The sequence below is a fragment of the Neltuma alba genome, unplaced genomic scaffold, assembly GCF_004799145.2.
Source record: "Neltuma alba isolate B1F8T4 unplaced genomic scaffold, ASM479914v2 tig00010377_pilon, whole genome shotgun sequence".
Taxonomy (NCBI): domain Eukaryota; kingdom Viridiplantae; phylum Streptophyta; class Magnoliopsida; order Fabales; family Fabaceae; genus Neltuma; species Neltuma alba.
Window position 1 is genome coordinate 247,686 of NW_021635281.1, and position 15,016 is coordinate 262,701.

Below are 15,016 nucleotides of genomic sequence, written 5' to 3' on the forward strand. Positions count from 1 at the left end.
CCATAGCCTCTGCCGGCAACCCCAAGCAGAGCACCGTTTTTCCCACTCGCTTCACTTGCCCAAGGGCAATCACGACGACCCAGAGGTGGTTGTGATCCTTCTCTCCGGCGACTCAGCGAGTCAGACTAGTAACTGTAACTCACTGAGTTGAGAATCTAGCCGAGTTGCTCCTATGTATTCCTCTACCATATCGGCGGCTTTGGCTTCCCATTCGTACGATAAGATTGCCGATATCTGCGACAACCTCATGCTCCAGGTGATTAATTATTTTTCCACTTATTTCGATTGCATCGCTTAATTTAATCCTAATGCGGAGTATTCATCCTTTTTTTTTTTTTGGCCTTTTGTGTTGAGCAGGTTGCAGCAGAAGGCGTTTCTTATCAGGATGAATGGCCTTATGCGATTCATCTCCTGGGTCACATTTATGTTGATGACATGTAATCTCATTCTCTTCTTGTTGCTTCTCCTTGCAACTTTTGTCTTTGCTTTTCGAATGTTAATTTTGAAATGAGAGTGACATCTGGGTTCCTTCACCTAGTTCTTTTCGCTTTCTTCAATGCAATTCCTTTAAATGATATAACTTTTTTTTTTTTTAATTTATTGAGTTTTTGGGTGAACTATGAACTCCGAAACCGAGAGGCTTTGCTGGCTCTGAAATGTGTCCTATAGGAAGATAGAATGCATGAAGACATATGCTTTACAAATTCCGCTACTCATCTGCGTATCTTTCATGGCTTTTAAACTGAGTGCTCGGGTGTAGAGCCTTAGGTCTTGTGTAATTCTGGACAGTTGTATAAGTAAGGCATTCTGCATTCTTTTTAGTCTTGTAGGGTTAGAACTTTGCAGTGAGTGCTCCTTGATATGCTGATATTGCGATTATTCATATCAGGCGCCTGCTAGTTCTTGTCTTGAATTATTATATTTTTCTAATTGCAGCGGGGGAGTTCTTGGCCCTTTTGGGGTGATATTGTTCTTGGGTTGATCACAATTGCTGTGCTGATATTGCAGTAACAGTGCACGGTTTCTTTGGAAATCAATACCTTCCTCGATCAAAGAAAACAAGCCAGAGGTAGTTGCAGCTTGGAAAATTGGGCAGAAGCTATGGACTCGTGACTATGGGGGAGTGCATGAGGCAATTCGTGGTTTTGACTGGAGTCAGGAGCTTAAAGGCCTTGTAGCTGCATACTCAGGCAAGTTTTAAAATTCCCATTTTTATTTAACAGGGATGCTTGGGAAATCTCGTGTCTTCACTGAAATTTTCTGTTGAACTTTGCTAATATTTCAAGTTTCTAATTTACGTTCATTAAAATGAATTATAAAAAGGGAAAAAATTGGGCAAACGTTTGACTCTAGCTGTGAGGTATAGATTTCACTCTATGATAACTATCAAATTCACTTACTGTGGCATGTAATTGGCATTGAAGTTATATTTTTCAATTTTCAACAAAGTACTCTGAAATGGTGTAGGATAAAGTATGGGAGATCTTACCAGACGATTATTCTGGTCATAACATAGAGATTTCAGTCTGTTCCCTCGCTATCCCTCCCCTGCTACTTCTGGTAATTGGCGGGCAAGCAGTACAGGTTTTTTAATCTTTAGCAACTATTAGGTGAGCTAAGACATAATTTACAGACAGAGATACTGCTTTTGGTTGAAGTATCCTATCATGGGTATTGGGCATCATTGTTAAAAGGAGCCAGTGATGTGTTAGTTGTTAAAGCAACTGTTAAGTGTTAATTAAGGGGTTGTGGCTTATAAATGGAAGCTATTTAAGTGAAAAATGACCCAAGCTAACACCAAGTTGATTGTATTTTAGTGATCCTTATGGAAGCAAAGCATTGTTTCAGTCAATCCGATCTATAGCAGCTTCGGTCAGCGTATCACCCAAATGACTTAAATATATGCATCTCACTGTTAAGTTGCAAGTCCTAATGGTGGTTCTGTAGCATCGTAGTTTTTTAACTTATAAAACCCCCTATCTTATTAGGGATAATATCAAAGCAAGAAGATTTTAAACCATATGGTATACAAAGTTGAACTGATGTGGATGTGCATTCATACAAGAAAATAAACGATTCATATGATTGCATACGGGAAAAGTTGGTGTCACATTTAAGATGGATTGGACATGTATAAGAAAGGTCCATAGAGATGCTAGTGGTCTGAACAATTGAGCATATGGTCTATAGCCCTATGGAAAGATGTAGAGGGAGTTCAAGAAGGACACTTAAGAAAGTTATCAAACAGAATTTTTTAGTAAATGATATATGTGAGGCTTTGGTTGTTGATAGGGAATAATGGTGTTTTGTGATTCATGATCCGCATAGACAACCTTACTTAATTGGATGAGGCTTGCTGCTGCTATAATTGTTGTGTAATTTATAAAATATAGAGATTTCCCCCATCCTCATGATACGCTTATACTAAATAATCCAATTATTTTTTGGTGACAATTAGTTTTGTTTTGTTATTGTCTCGTTAGCTCTGATTGCTACTGCTAGAACTTAATTTAGCCAAAACATGTGTTCATTGTTTTTCTAAACCAATTTATTTTGTGGTCTAATTTAATTGCAGTTAGTCAAAACATGTTGCTGAATGTATTTCCTTGTGTCCATATTCATTATTTTGTGTTTTTGGGTTGCTTATTGCCAGTTTTAAGTATGTGTATAAACTCTGAGACCAAGACTACAGTTATTATAATGCACCCATACTGGATCTGAATGTTGACATTGCATTTACCATACCCACTACATGTTTCTCTTGTTGATCATGCACACAGTCACTCTATTTAAAAACTCTTATTGATTTGACGATGTCAACAAATATAATTTTGCTATGACCTGAAGCAGAGAAATTCAGATTGGAGAGATATTTGGTCAACATGGATGCTTTTTTTCTTTCGTTGGAACATTTTGTTTTATGTCTTCGTTTGCATGCAACGAAAGGATATCAAATTTTTACCCCGAAAGGAGAAAAAGAATGGATATTCAAAGATCTAAGCACTATGGCATGATTATCTAAGAGCCTAAAATAAAGTTCATCGGTCTTTCTTGCCACCATGCTTTCTACTATACAAGTCGTTATATCACTTATCTGCATATCAATTCTTTGCAGAACTTTACACAAAGAAGATGTTTCAGCTGCTTCTCTCTGCTTATTCTACCATAAGCATTCAGGATACAGCTTTATTTCTTGGAATGAGTGAGGATGATGCAACAAGTTGTAAGTAATCATGTTGCTTTGTTTCAATTAAAAATTGTGCGATTCTAGAGATATTTTCCCACTTTTCCCACTTTCATTTGCTTCTTAGGTCAGAGCCAATGCTGTAAGGTTAACCAAATGAAATTTTATACTGGAAGGCACTTAAGACATCTACAACCAACGTCTTTGTTTAATATATGTATGTAGCCATGATTTACACATATTAATGCACGGATTCACAATGAATACCATGCCATAGTCCTTATTGAAAGACAAGAAAGATTATTTCTGCTTGAAAGGATCAAGCATGTTGCTCAAAGTGCCCTACTTAAGCAGAGCTATTTTCCTGTTTTGGATAAAAGAAAGTTTAATCACTAAGAAAGGAGGAGAGACACAGAGTAAAATGATGGAGAACCCCGGGATATACAAATGAAAGTCCCATGTACTTGAACGTGAAACTTCAAAGAGTAGACCTTGAACACTCGTGATGAGCGTGTGATAGATAGCCTTATCCATTCATGTGCTCCTTGTTAACTAACACTCACATAAATACCTTTGTTTCATAATTTCAGAATCTCTCTGAATGTCATGCAAATTAAAATGGCCAATCAAAGCTGGTTTTCAGCTCTCATTGTATCATTATAGTTTGTTGCTCTGTTAATAATATGTTCCATTTCTCCGTGGCCCAAATTAATATTTCTGTTTTATTATACAAGTAATTCATGCTGGCTGTCTGAAGAGATCTTCGGAATTTGGAATTGGAAAAAAAAAAAAAACCTTATTCAGGGTCTTAAAGATAATCAATTATGTGGTTTGGTAAAATTTGTGGTTGACAGAGCAGCGGCTGAATTTGAGGCAAGTTAATTTTGAAGTTTAAGCAGAGAATTTTGTTATTTGGTTGGAAGGTGACGTTTTAACATTTGGTTAAGGGCAAATGAAAAGGGATAATATCTTGGTTTATCGCTTGAAGAGGATAGTCCGGGACATCAAATTGTCCAATAAATTACACCCCAAGGATAAAGGGCAAAAAGAAGATATCACCCCCCCCCCCTTCCTCTCCTTTCATCCACAAAAAGAAGATAAAAACGTTGCAGCTTGCATGTCACTGTCAAGTCCCTATCTGATGGACACCAGGTTGGATTTTGACTTAAACTTTTCTTGCATGGATTTGGAGTACTCGTAGAAATTACTTGTAAGGACCTCAAAACTCAAAAAGACCCCAGGATTCCTATGGTGAATTTGGGTGCCATTGCTGCTCCGATAAAGTTTTGGATTGACAGTATGCTAATTCTATATAATGCTGTAGTTATGAATCATTTTTATGCTAAAATTGTGGCTATTCTATACCATGCCCCGATAAAGATTGGTATTGACAGTATGCTTATTCTCTATAATGCTGTACTTATTGTATATAAAGTTTGGTGTTTTAGTGATCCTTATGAGGCTAAAATTATGACAAACCCCTTGTTCGTTGAACCTTTTCCATTTCTCGCTAGATGTTTCTTATACTCATTTTTCGTTTGTATAATGCCAGACGTGCTACAGCAAGGTTGGGCCGTGGACCCAGCTTCTCGAATGTTAACTGTGAAGAAGCAACCTATTGTGACAGAGCAGAAACTGGATCCTAGTAAATTGCAGTGTTTGACAGAGTATGTCTTCCATCTTGAGCATTAGAATCTTTTGACCTGGTGAAGACATAGGTGCCTCTTCGTTCATAATCTTTACCTTTTCTACTTCCATCATCCCAAAGCAGTGACTTCTAGATATGTTGTGTAAAGCTGCTTTAATGTGTGCCTTTGACACTTTGTTTGTAATGCCCATTCTGGATTTTCATCTCGAAACTTAAACTTTGCTTGCATTGCAAGTAAACCTCATTTATCAATGGTAATTATTAACTGGGCATTTGCTTGAGCTTAAGATTTTCTCGTGCGTGATGGATTTATTTTGTACTTTTGTGCGTATGCAATAACTTGTGAATTGTCATGGGTTTGAATCAATTAATACGGTAGTATAACTATACTGTGTCCTAGAATCCGCTCGACAGACAATAGGAAAGTAGAGTAGGCTGCAAAATGAAATGTTTACTGAAATTGAATATCATATTTGATAAAAATATTAGTTTGAATCATACTTGAATCGGGGCCAATCTAATTTTTATTTAATATATATGAAATTTCATTCAATTTGTTATTTTTTGACTGATTTTCAGTTCGTTATTTATTTTTGGTTAATTTTTTTTTAATGTGATTATCTAGTATAATGTCCAATATTTTAAAGTTAAATATAAGCATTGTTTGTTTTAATTAGAGGTACCATGTCGAACGATTTTTTCCCCTTGCTTACACAAGTAAGTTCTCAATTTTATTTAAATGGAATTGAGTTTTTCTTTAATTTTTTTGGTAAATATAAAGTTTAGTTGATTTTAGTTTAGAGATTAGCCAAGGCAAAACTCAAGCTAATAAAAATCACTTCCAAAATACTTGCAAATTACTCATTAATTAGATTCTAATATAACAACCAACAAGTTAAGCTAAGCAATATCATCCTCCTTACAAGGATACTACAAGAGTTCAAATCTTAGAAAGTACACTTATTAGAAAGGTTTAATATTCTTGATTCGACAGAGATTAATTTTAAGTTCAGAATGATATAAAGATATTTTGAGTTTAAAAAAAAAAAATCTCATGCGATAAGATTTGATTTTTGACATGTCTTAGATGTAATTAAAGTTCAGTAACCAACATGACCAATTTGATTGTGATGCCATGAAGAAAAATTCTTATATTTTCAATCCCTAAACCGAGAAGGGAACATACAATAAGCATGTGAAAAGTGCAGCATTGAAAGTGGGTATGACAATGCCAGCTTCCTAACCTATTCCATTCAATGCCCAAAATTATTTCGACGTTAACCTCACCAAAACCAAGCCATAATATCCCAACTTGTCATTTCACTCCCAAAAGAAAAAAAAAAAGAATATCATAAAATTCATAATGTTATCATGAACACACAATCTCAATCCTCAGCCACAATACCCCCAATATCTTCTTCATAACTTCCTCCTACCAATTAATCTACATGAAAGCAAAAACTAAACTTCATTGTGTTAAACCATGAATCGAATTGCCTTACTTCCCCTGGAATCATCAAAATATTTTTTTTAACAAAAAATGAAATTTTCAATAGGCTACTTCTTTAACACTTTCATTTCTTACAACTTACCTATTACCTTATCCCATAGAGATATACAGATTTTGGAGCTGCGATCCATAAGCATGTTTACGTAAATTAAGATAAAACCCTCTCACATACTTAACTTATTTTGTAAATCTAAACAAACGTCACAACAGTGACATATCCCGTTTGCTGTGTCTACCCAGCTATTTTTCTTTTTTACAAAAAAAAAAGAACCAAACAAGCTTCATGGGAAACGAATATATACAGTATACACACATTGGAATCCCATTTCAAGTTAGCTTACATTACAATGCTCGTTTGCAGAAATCAGAACAACATTCTCTAAAGTGATTTTTGTGTGAAGTGATCAGAGAGAGATCAAAAGACAGTCAAATGTGAAGAAAAACCCTTTTTCTTTCACTCTCTCTCGCAGTGGATCTCATTTGTTTCTTACATCTGATTCTAGAAAGTTCAGTTCGATTTCTACACTTGATCTTCCACAACGTCGTTATTCTCAAACTTGAAAAGCCTCTAATAACAGGAAATCACAGGCTCTGTAACTTTATACAGATCCAGAACGAGGCGATACCTCTTGTTCTTTCTCCCTCGACTCCTTCGTATTTCCCCCAAACTTTCTCCCTCATCCATTGTTCCAACGTTGGAAGATACATCGACATCCTCGAGCTTGCTCTTTTGTTGTTGTTCTTCTTCTCGTGGTTTCCCCTGTACGCTGAAGCTGTTACTGCTATTGTTGTCTTCGACGACGACCTCGCCGCCTGTTAGGGAACGATGACTGGAGGAAGAATCCCCGTGGCTAAGCTGGATGAGTTGCCGAGCTGCCTCCATCTCCGATTCCGACAACGCCGGTTTCTGCTTCTGCTTCTTCTTCTTCGGGACGATGATGCTCTCGTGGTCGAATGCGTATGATGAAGATTTCGATTTCTCCATATGAATCATCATGAAGGTACGAAACGAAGGATTATCGATCTTCTTCTTATTATTATTGTAGTAAGCTTCTTCAAAGAAGCATAGGTCGGTTTGCTAACTTTTGTTAACTTGCTGTGCTTGTTTTCCTCTTTTCTCAATCGTTTTCTTGACTTAGCTAATGTGACACACACACACACACACACACACACACACACACACACACACATTTATATAACATTCTTTTTATAATGATTTTTTTAATAAAACACAACCCTAAAAATTGGAGTAAAAATTTAATATGTCTCATGAAATTAGTTAAATAAATTTGTGTTACATACTTATATGGCAAGTAAAATAATTTTTGTTTCAAAATTTGTTACTAGTTTAATTATGGAGAAAATTTATGTGCTAAACTTTATATAGGTAATGTGCTTGGTTCCAATCAAATCAAGACATGTGGATTTTTTAAAAATATATTATTTATATGATAAAAATTAATAAAATCTTTTTATTTATATCATTAACACTTTTAAATCCGGTTGTTTTGATTTAATTGGACAAGCATGTAAAATTAAGTACGTAAGTTTTTCTGCTTTAATTATTCTAACATGCATATTAAAAATAAAACTACAATATTTTGTTTTAGAAAAAATTGATTATTTAATAAGAATAGTGATAAATACAATATTATGCTCATTGTATAATACGTCCAGGTTTCCAGTTACTAATCGAATTGTTTATTTAGTTTTCCTTTATTTTCTTTGTTTGATGTATGGTCTTATACATAATAATATTGGAATAACTTATCGATAAGGGAAGAGATACTCATTCAATTAGACAAATATTCGATTTAACTGAGGCAATCATTAATTAATTAATTAATTGGTTTTAATATTGTGGCCGACCTTGAAACTGAAAGCATTATCTTTAGCATACGTGGAGGTTCCAAAATATCTGCAGAACGTGAGGTGCACTGTTTTTCACTTTTTCTTGCGGTTTACTGTTTCTTCTTACCCTCTCATCTTTTTTCTTTTGTCTTTTAAAATAATAAATATTTACTTGAATCACCTTCAACATGAAGTCTTCAACTTTTGTTTATCATATAACTCTTTTTCCTTTTTGGGTTCAGAGGGTCATGTCAGGCCCTGTAACAATAGAACTTTTCATCAGTTTTGGGTTTGTGTCTCTTGACAAAATATATGTGGCTCTGACGTTCATCTGACCCTATAAACACCGTTTTGAAATAGTTTTTTTTTTTACATAAACTTAATATCTGATTCATTTAACACCCTAAAATATTTTTACATATATACTACCTCCGATCCTAATTCTAAGATCCAGTTGACTAATTTGAGGGGATTAAGAAAGTAAGTTAAGTTAGTTATTTGTAATAAATAAGTGTTGTCATTCCTAAAATATCCTTGCTAATTAAGTATATTGGCTAGAACTATCATTATTAGAAGGATTATCTTGGAAAAAAAATACATAAATATGAGAGACAAGATAGATTGGGGTCTTATAATTAGGACCAAACAAAAAGTCAAACGAGATCTTATATTAAGGATCGGAGGTAGTATATAACACTCTAAAGAGTATTAAAAAATATTTTAAGATGTTCGATGTACATTCATTTAATAGATTTTTTGAAGAGTTAACGCTTTAACAGTGATATTAAAATTGCTCCTAAAAAATTAATATTTTAAGAATAAAATTACACCATAGAATGCTCGAGTGTGATGAATTAAACTCAACCAAATATCTTTTGATGATGTAGATGTATAGCTAGACTTGTTAAGAATTAGGCTTAACAAGCCTGGTAGCTCAGCTGAATGAGTTTTTAAGGATTTCTTATTTTTAAGTAGTTTTTATGGGGAAAAAAAAAACATTGATTGATGCATGGGAATGGTCCTGTTTTTCTTGTAAACTGGCAAGTGCATGTGATATACTTAGATATTTAAGGGTTGACTTTGGGATATATTAAAGGAAAAATCCCAATTAAATCCATTTAAAATAATGAAATTCCAATTAAGACTTATACTTTTAACAAATTCCTAATTAGGGCAAGAGGCCTAATTAGGGATTTTCAAATGTTGCTAAAAGACCAAAATGCCTCTTTGTAATAAAAAAGGAAAATTGAATGTAGGTGTAAGCCTAATTTTAGTTTTAATTATTCTAGTAGATTTACTAATGAGGATGTGGTCTTTCTTAGACTTTATGTCAAAGTTGTGTTTCGTACTTGTAAATATTATGTCAACTCTAGAATTTATGGCCCTTTAGTTATTTTTTATATAATAAAAATTTGATATTGAATAAATCTTGGAGACTGAAAAATTGAAGATGAATTGATGAGTCTCAATGTAATTTTTGAAACAGTAAAATTAATTTTGATAGATATTCAAGAATTTCATGAATCTTTTATTTGATTTTTTCTCACACAAAAAAAAAATCTTTGATCCTGTTAATCTTTGACATTTGAAATCGTAAAATTTTTATTAGTTCCCATATTTTTGTAATTCTATGGATATCTAGAAATTATGTTTTTTTTTTTTATCTTGACTCTTCAATTTTTTTATTGGCCATAGTCGTGATTTTTATTTTTTTTATATGATAATATTTTTGGCCAAATTTTCATATGATAATATTTAAAGAAAAAACATGTTAGTTAAATTCAATTAAAAGAATTAAAACTAAAATTAGGCTTTTTAATTACAGAGGGCATTTTGGTCTTTTAGCAATATTTAGAAATCTCCAATTAGGCCTCTTGGCCTAATTAAGAATTTGTTAAAAATATAGGCTTAAATTAGGATTTTTCTATTTCAAATGGATTTAATTAGAATTTTCCCTATATTAAATTAAATTTATAAATATTTTATTGCTATTTGATTTATTTCATATGCTTTTTTCCCCTAAATTTAGTTGTTAGGACAAAAAGTGATTTTATCATAAAATCTCCTCATTTTTATTTTGCAAAAGAAAGAAAGAGACAATAAAATTTAAAAAGAAAGAAACAAAGAAAGAGGCAGCGTAAAACTCAAGTTTGTGTTTTTGTATTAACGAATCCCACATCAGTAAGGAAAAAACTGGAGTTTCAACCTTAATTATAAATAGTACTTCATGAATTTTTTTCTGAGATATTTGGCGGAGTAGGAGAGCAACCCCATAGAAAGTTTTGAAGTTGATTTTTCTTTTCTCTCTTTACTCTTTAACTTGTGATTGTTTATCATAATTAGATACTATTTCCGGTCCTTAATATAAAATCTTGTTTAACTTTTATTTTGGTCTTAAATATAAGACCGCAATTCACTCGTATTTATGTATTTTTTTCCCAAAGTAATCCTAATGATATTAGTTTTAGTCAATACACTTAATTAGTAAAAATATTTTAAGAAAGACATCACATATCTTATATTAAGGATCAGTTGTAGTATTTATTAATTTTAATATGTGTTTGTAAATTACTCACTTGAGGAGTAGGTACGTAGCCTGACTAGTGAAAACGAGCAGTTTATATTCTTTCAAGTGTGGCTCTTTGGGGATTTTGATTCATGAACATATTTTGATTTTTCTAGTTATATATACACACACACACATTTGTGCTTCATGTTATTGGTTACTATTGAATTAAATTTTTGAACGATTTTGATGAATTAGGAGGTCAAAAGGGAGCCTAAATATATAAAAGTAAAAATAAATATTTAGACTATGAATAATTCAAGAGATTTGCAGTGGCTTGAAACTATTCTTCATGATTTATTTAGTTGCTTGGACATTTAGGGAATGAATCTAACTTTAATTGAATATTAACTAAAAATAATTCATAAGATTATTACAACACTTTAGAAATATCATTATAATTACTTTAGAATCAACTCGAAATGTGGCAACTAACAATATATTGAGTGAATTTGGACCCCAATCTTCAAGTGATTGTGTTTGTCTTGAATTAAATCGTGATTGTTGTTTTTATTTTTATATGGTTTCTACATATTTTCATGAAATAATTTATTTTATATCACACTCTTAAATTATTAATTATCCGGATTAGTAAAAGTGCAATTTCCATGTGGGTACAGATACAATTTGAAAATACCCTGGGATTTTAACCACATCACTTATGAGAACAACTAAGTTTTTTGGTCGTTGTTAAGAAGGTTACGAATTTAATAATTTTTTAATTTTAGTTTATTTATTGAATACTTTTTCTTAGGCTCTGTTTGGACTAACGATTAAAAAAATAGCTTATTGTGAGTTTGGTTTATGAAAAAGTGAAGTTGGGTAAAAATTAAATTAGATAAGTTGAATTGTATTTGGATTGGAATTCAGAAAAGTTAGCTTGTAAAAGTGAGATTGGTAAAAGATTGTTTAAATTATAGTTGGGTAAAAATAAGTTTGGTTGTAAAATGACCAAAATGGGTATGAGTTTTAACAAATAATAAAACATGATTAAAAAAGTAATTTTACATAATACAATAAATTTACATTAATTTATAATATGAATAGGAGGGAGTAATACATATGTTCACCTATGCGTGTGTGTATATTACATTTACATATGGTAAAATATTAAAAACACCGTTAATACAAAAAGTTATTTATCATATGATAACTTTTTAGAAAATTATGTTATATTAACAAATTTGAAAATGCACAAAATCAACATATGAGGGAGAAGAGCCAGAAGGCAGATTTGGTATTAAATTTGCAATAAATGTTTTTCAGGATTTTTTACCAAAGCAAACACACAAGTTATAAGCATCTCTTTCCAGCTTATGTTTTTCATCGGCTTTTGACTTATCACTGTATTCCTTATTATAGGTTACTTGTATCTCAAAAGTTTGTTTCAAAATATAAGTTACTTGTAGTATAATTAATAATTTTTTTTCAATTTTACCCTTATTAATTTAATAAAAAATTAATTAATCTAAATATAAGCAATGGCTCCTCGAAACACATCCCTCTCCCTTTACCTCTCTGCCTCTCTCTCAACTTTTTATTTTCTTATACAATCCGTCCCCTCCATCCCTCTTTCTCTCTCAACTTTTAATAAGGGTAAATGTAGAAAAAACTGGTTAATTTAATATACTTCTTGGTTTGCGGGTTTGAGATACAAGTGACTTATAATAAGAAACATAGTGGTATAAGCTAAATAAACTTAAAGCTTATCCAAACAATGACGTTACAGATCGAGCTTATGGTATCAATAAGCTCCTTTTCAGCCTCACAAACACCCTGCCAAACAGGCACTTAGTGTTTTTTTTTATAACTTTTTATGCAATTAAGAAATCCTAGTCACTTTGGCTTGATTCCAATTAACTTAGAAACTAAACAATTTTACAGGAAAAATATAATTCAAAGGATAAAAAAAAGGGATGGTCGATGCAAAGCCAAGTGTTACGTTTTGGAATGTTCAACATCTTTTCATTTTTTTAAGGGAAAATTACGTATAGGTCTCACAGAAGATATTTTATTCATCTAAGGTCCCATAAAATGTCAAAATCACTGACAGGTCCCAAGAGACCTCAGAGTAATATATTCTATTTGTAAAATGACATTACTGCCCCTCAGATTCCAAATTCACATTTGCTCTGTCATTGCGATTTATAACCTCAGCAGCGACTATTAACAACCCAATGAGAGGGCGTTAACAACCTAAGCAGTATCCGTTAACAACTTACTTTATCGAATCATATAACCTCCACATAAGAGTAAATTATATCCAAATAGTATAATACAATAACTTTAACACTAAAATGGAAAGCTTTTTGATATCATTAAGAATTTTAACTAAACCCAATAGGATTATAACAACATTTTAATGCGAAGATCCATTTACAACCTCAACGGTGAGTATTAATAACCCAAAGAGAGCTGTTGACAATCTAGGTAGTATCTGTTAACAACTGACTTTATAGGATAATATAACCTCTAACAACTATATGAGATTAACTTTAACACTATTTAGTTATAATTTAGTTAGTTATAATTAGAAATTATATTATCTGATAAAGTTAGTTGTTAACAGACACTGCTAAGGTTGTTAACAGTTCTCCTTAGGTCATTAATACTCACTGTTGAGGTTGTAAATGAATCTTCGCATTAAAATGTTGCTATAATCCTATTGGGTTTAGTTAAAATTCTTAATGATATCAAAAAGCTTTCCATTTTAGTGTTAAAGTTGTTGTATTATATTATTTGGTTATAATTTACTCTTATGTGGAGGTTATATGATTCTATAAAGTAAGTTGTTAACGGATACTGCTTAGGTTGTTAACGCCCTCTCATTGGGTTGTTAATAGTCGCTGCTGAGGTTGTAAATCGCAATGACAGAGCAAATGTGAATTTGGAATGTGAAGGGCAGTAATGTCACAAGCAGAATATATTACTCTAAGGTCCCTTGAAACTTGTCAGTAATTTTAACATTTCGTGGGACCCTAGATGAATAAATTGTCTTTTGTGGGACCTGTACATATTTTTCCTTTTTTTAATACGCTCTATCTTTCCTAACCCTCCCCATAGGAAGGACTGCCCACACACCCAAACACCTCCTGCACACACTTCCCCCTGACCGCACGGGGATTTGATCCCCCAACTCGCCCAACAAGAGGGGTGAGGTGGTGCCATTTGAGGCGAGGCTCATTGGCTTCAACATCTTTTCATTATCCCCAATACATCGTGCATTCAGCCAAGTCCTTCAAAACTACTTACTTGAACACATTTCAACTTTCAATTGGCACTATATGGAAGACGCCCTAGATTGTGTGAAAATTTTATAGGATGATTGATATAGTTGTCATTAAATGATCTGTCAAAAGATAAATGGAAGCCATGTTGTTTAAATGGAGAAGATTGTCAATGACTTTTGCGCTTGTAAAAAGCTTTTCTAAGATATTGGATTGAAATATACGAACAATTTATATATTAAAATATTTTTTTACCGGAAATAGTTCTCTGATAAGTACAAAACAAAGAATAAAGGAGAAAATGATGCATGATGCCTTCAAAGTGTGTGCAACACTTCTTTTTAAGTTTACTTCGTCCACGCTTATTCGTATCTTATAAAGTACAAATTGGATTGATTAGTGAATTTTCTCCCGGATACAATAAAAACCTTTGAATATGAATTACACTTCTAAAATTTAAGCCCAGACAATGATGATATTTATAAAATGATAATTTGACTCTATCTTTGTGTATACTCAAAGACAAAGGTAAATGAATTTAATCTTAATATGTTTGTATTTTGTTGAATCTAAATGAAGTGATGATGAGAGGTTTATATAGACTATGAAATGATATCTTGAAGAGATATCTTTTGGAATAATAACACATTAAATAAAAAGTCACAACTATATATTGATTTATAAACCAACATATTTTAAATAAATAAAAGATATTTAATATGTAAGGTCTTTTAGTATTATAACTTCCTATATAACTCTTTATATAAATATATTAATTTATATGAAGTTATAACTTTTTGTATAAATTTATTAATTTAATAAATTTATACAGAGACATGACTTTTCAAAAACATGTCTCTTGATTTTTAAAATATTCCAACAATATTACTCATCTAAAAAGACTCCATAATTAAGGACAAGATCCACTTCTTCACGGAGTAAAATAGGAAATCATTTCATAAAACATAGGAGCGTTTTAACCTCCTAATAAGCCAATGCCTCATCACCAATTTTCACATAAAATCTTGAA

General features: G+C 32.2%; 1 protein-coding gene across 1 annotated transcript; it reads left to right on the forward strand.

Annotated features, from left to right (window-relative positions):
- LOC114756222 (COP9 signalosome complex subunit 8-like) lies at positions 1-5,121 on the forward strand. Its single transcript, XM_028945159.1, has 5 exons — positions 1-256; positions 358-437; positions 1,009-1,190; positions 3,116-3,223; positions 4,737-5,121. Exons 1-5 carry the CDS (start codon positions 173-175, stop codon positions 4,874-4,876), a joined length of 594 nt encoding a protein of 197 aa, XP_028800992.1. The 5' UTR covers positions 1-172; the 3' UTR covers positions 4,877-5,121.
- The last annotated feature ends 9,895 nt before the right edge of the window (positions 5,122-15,016 follow it).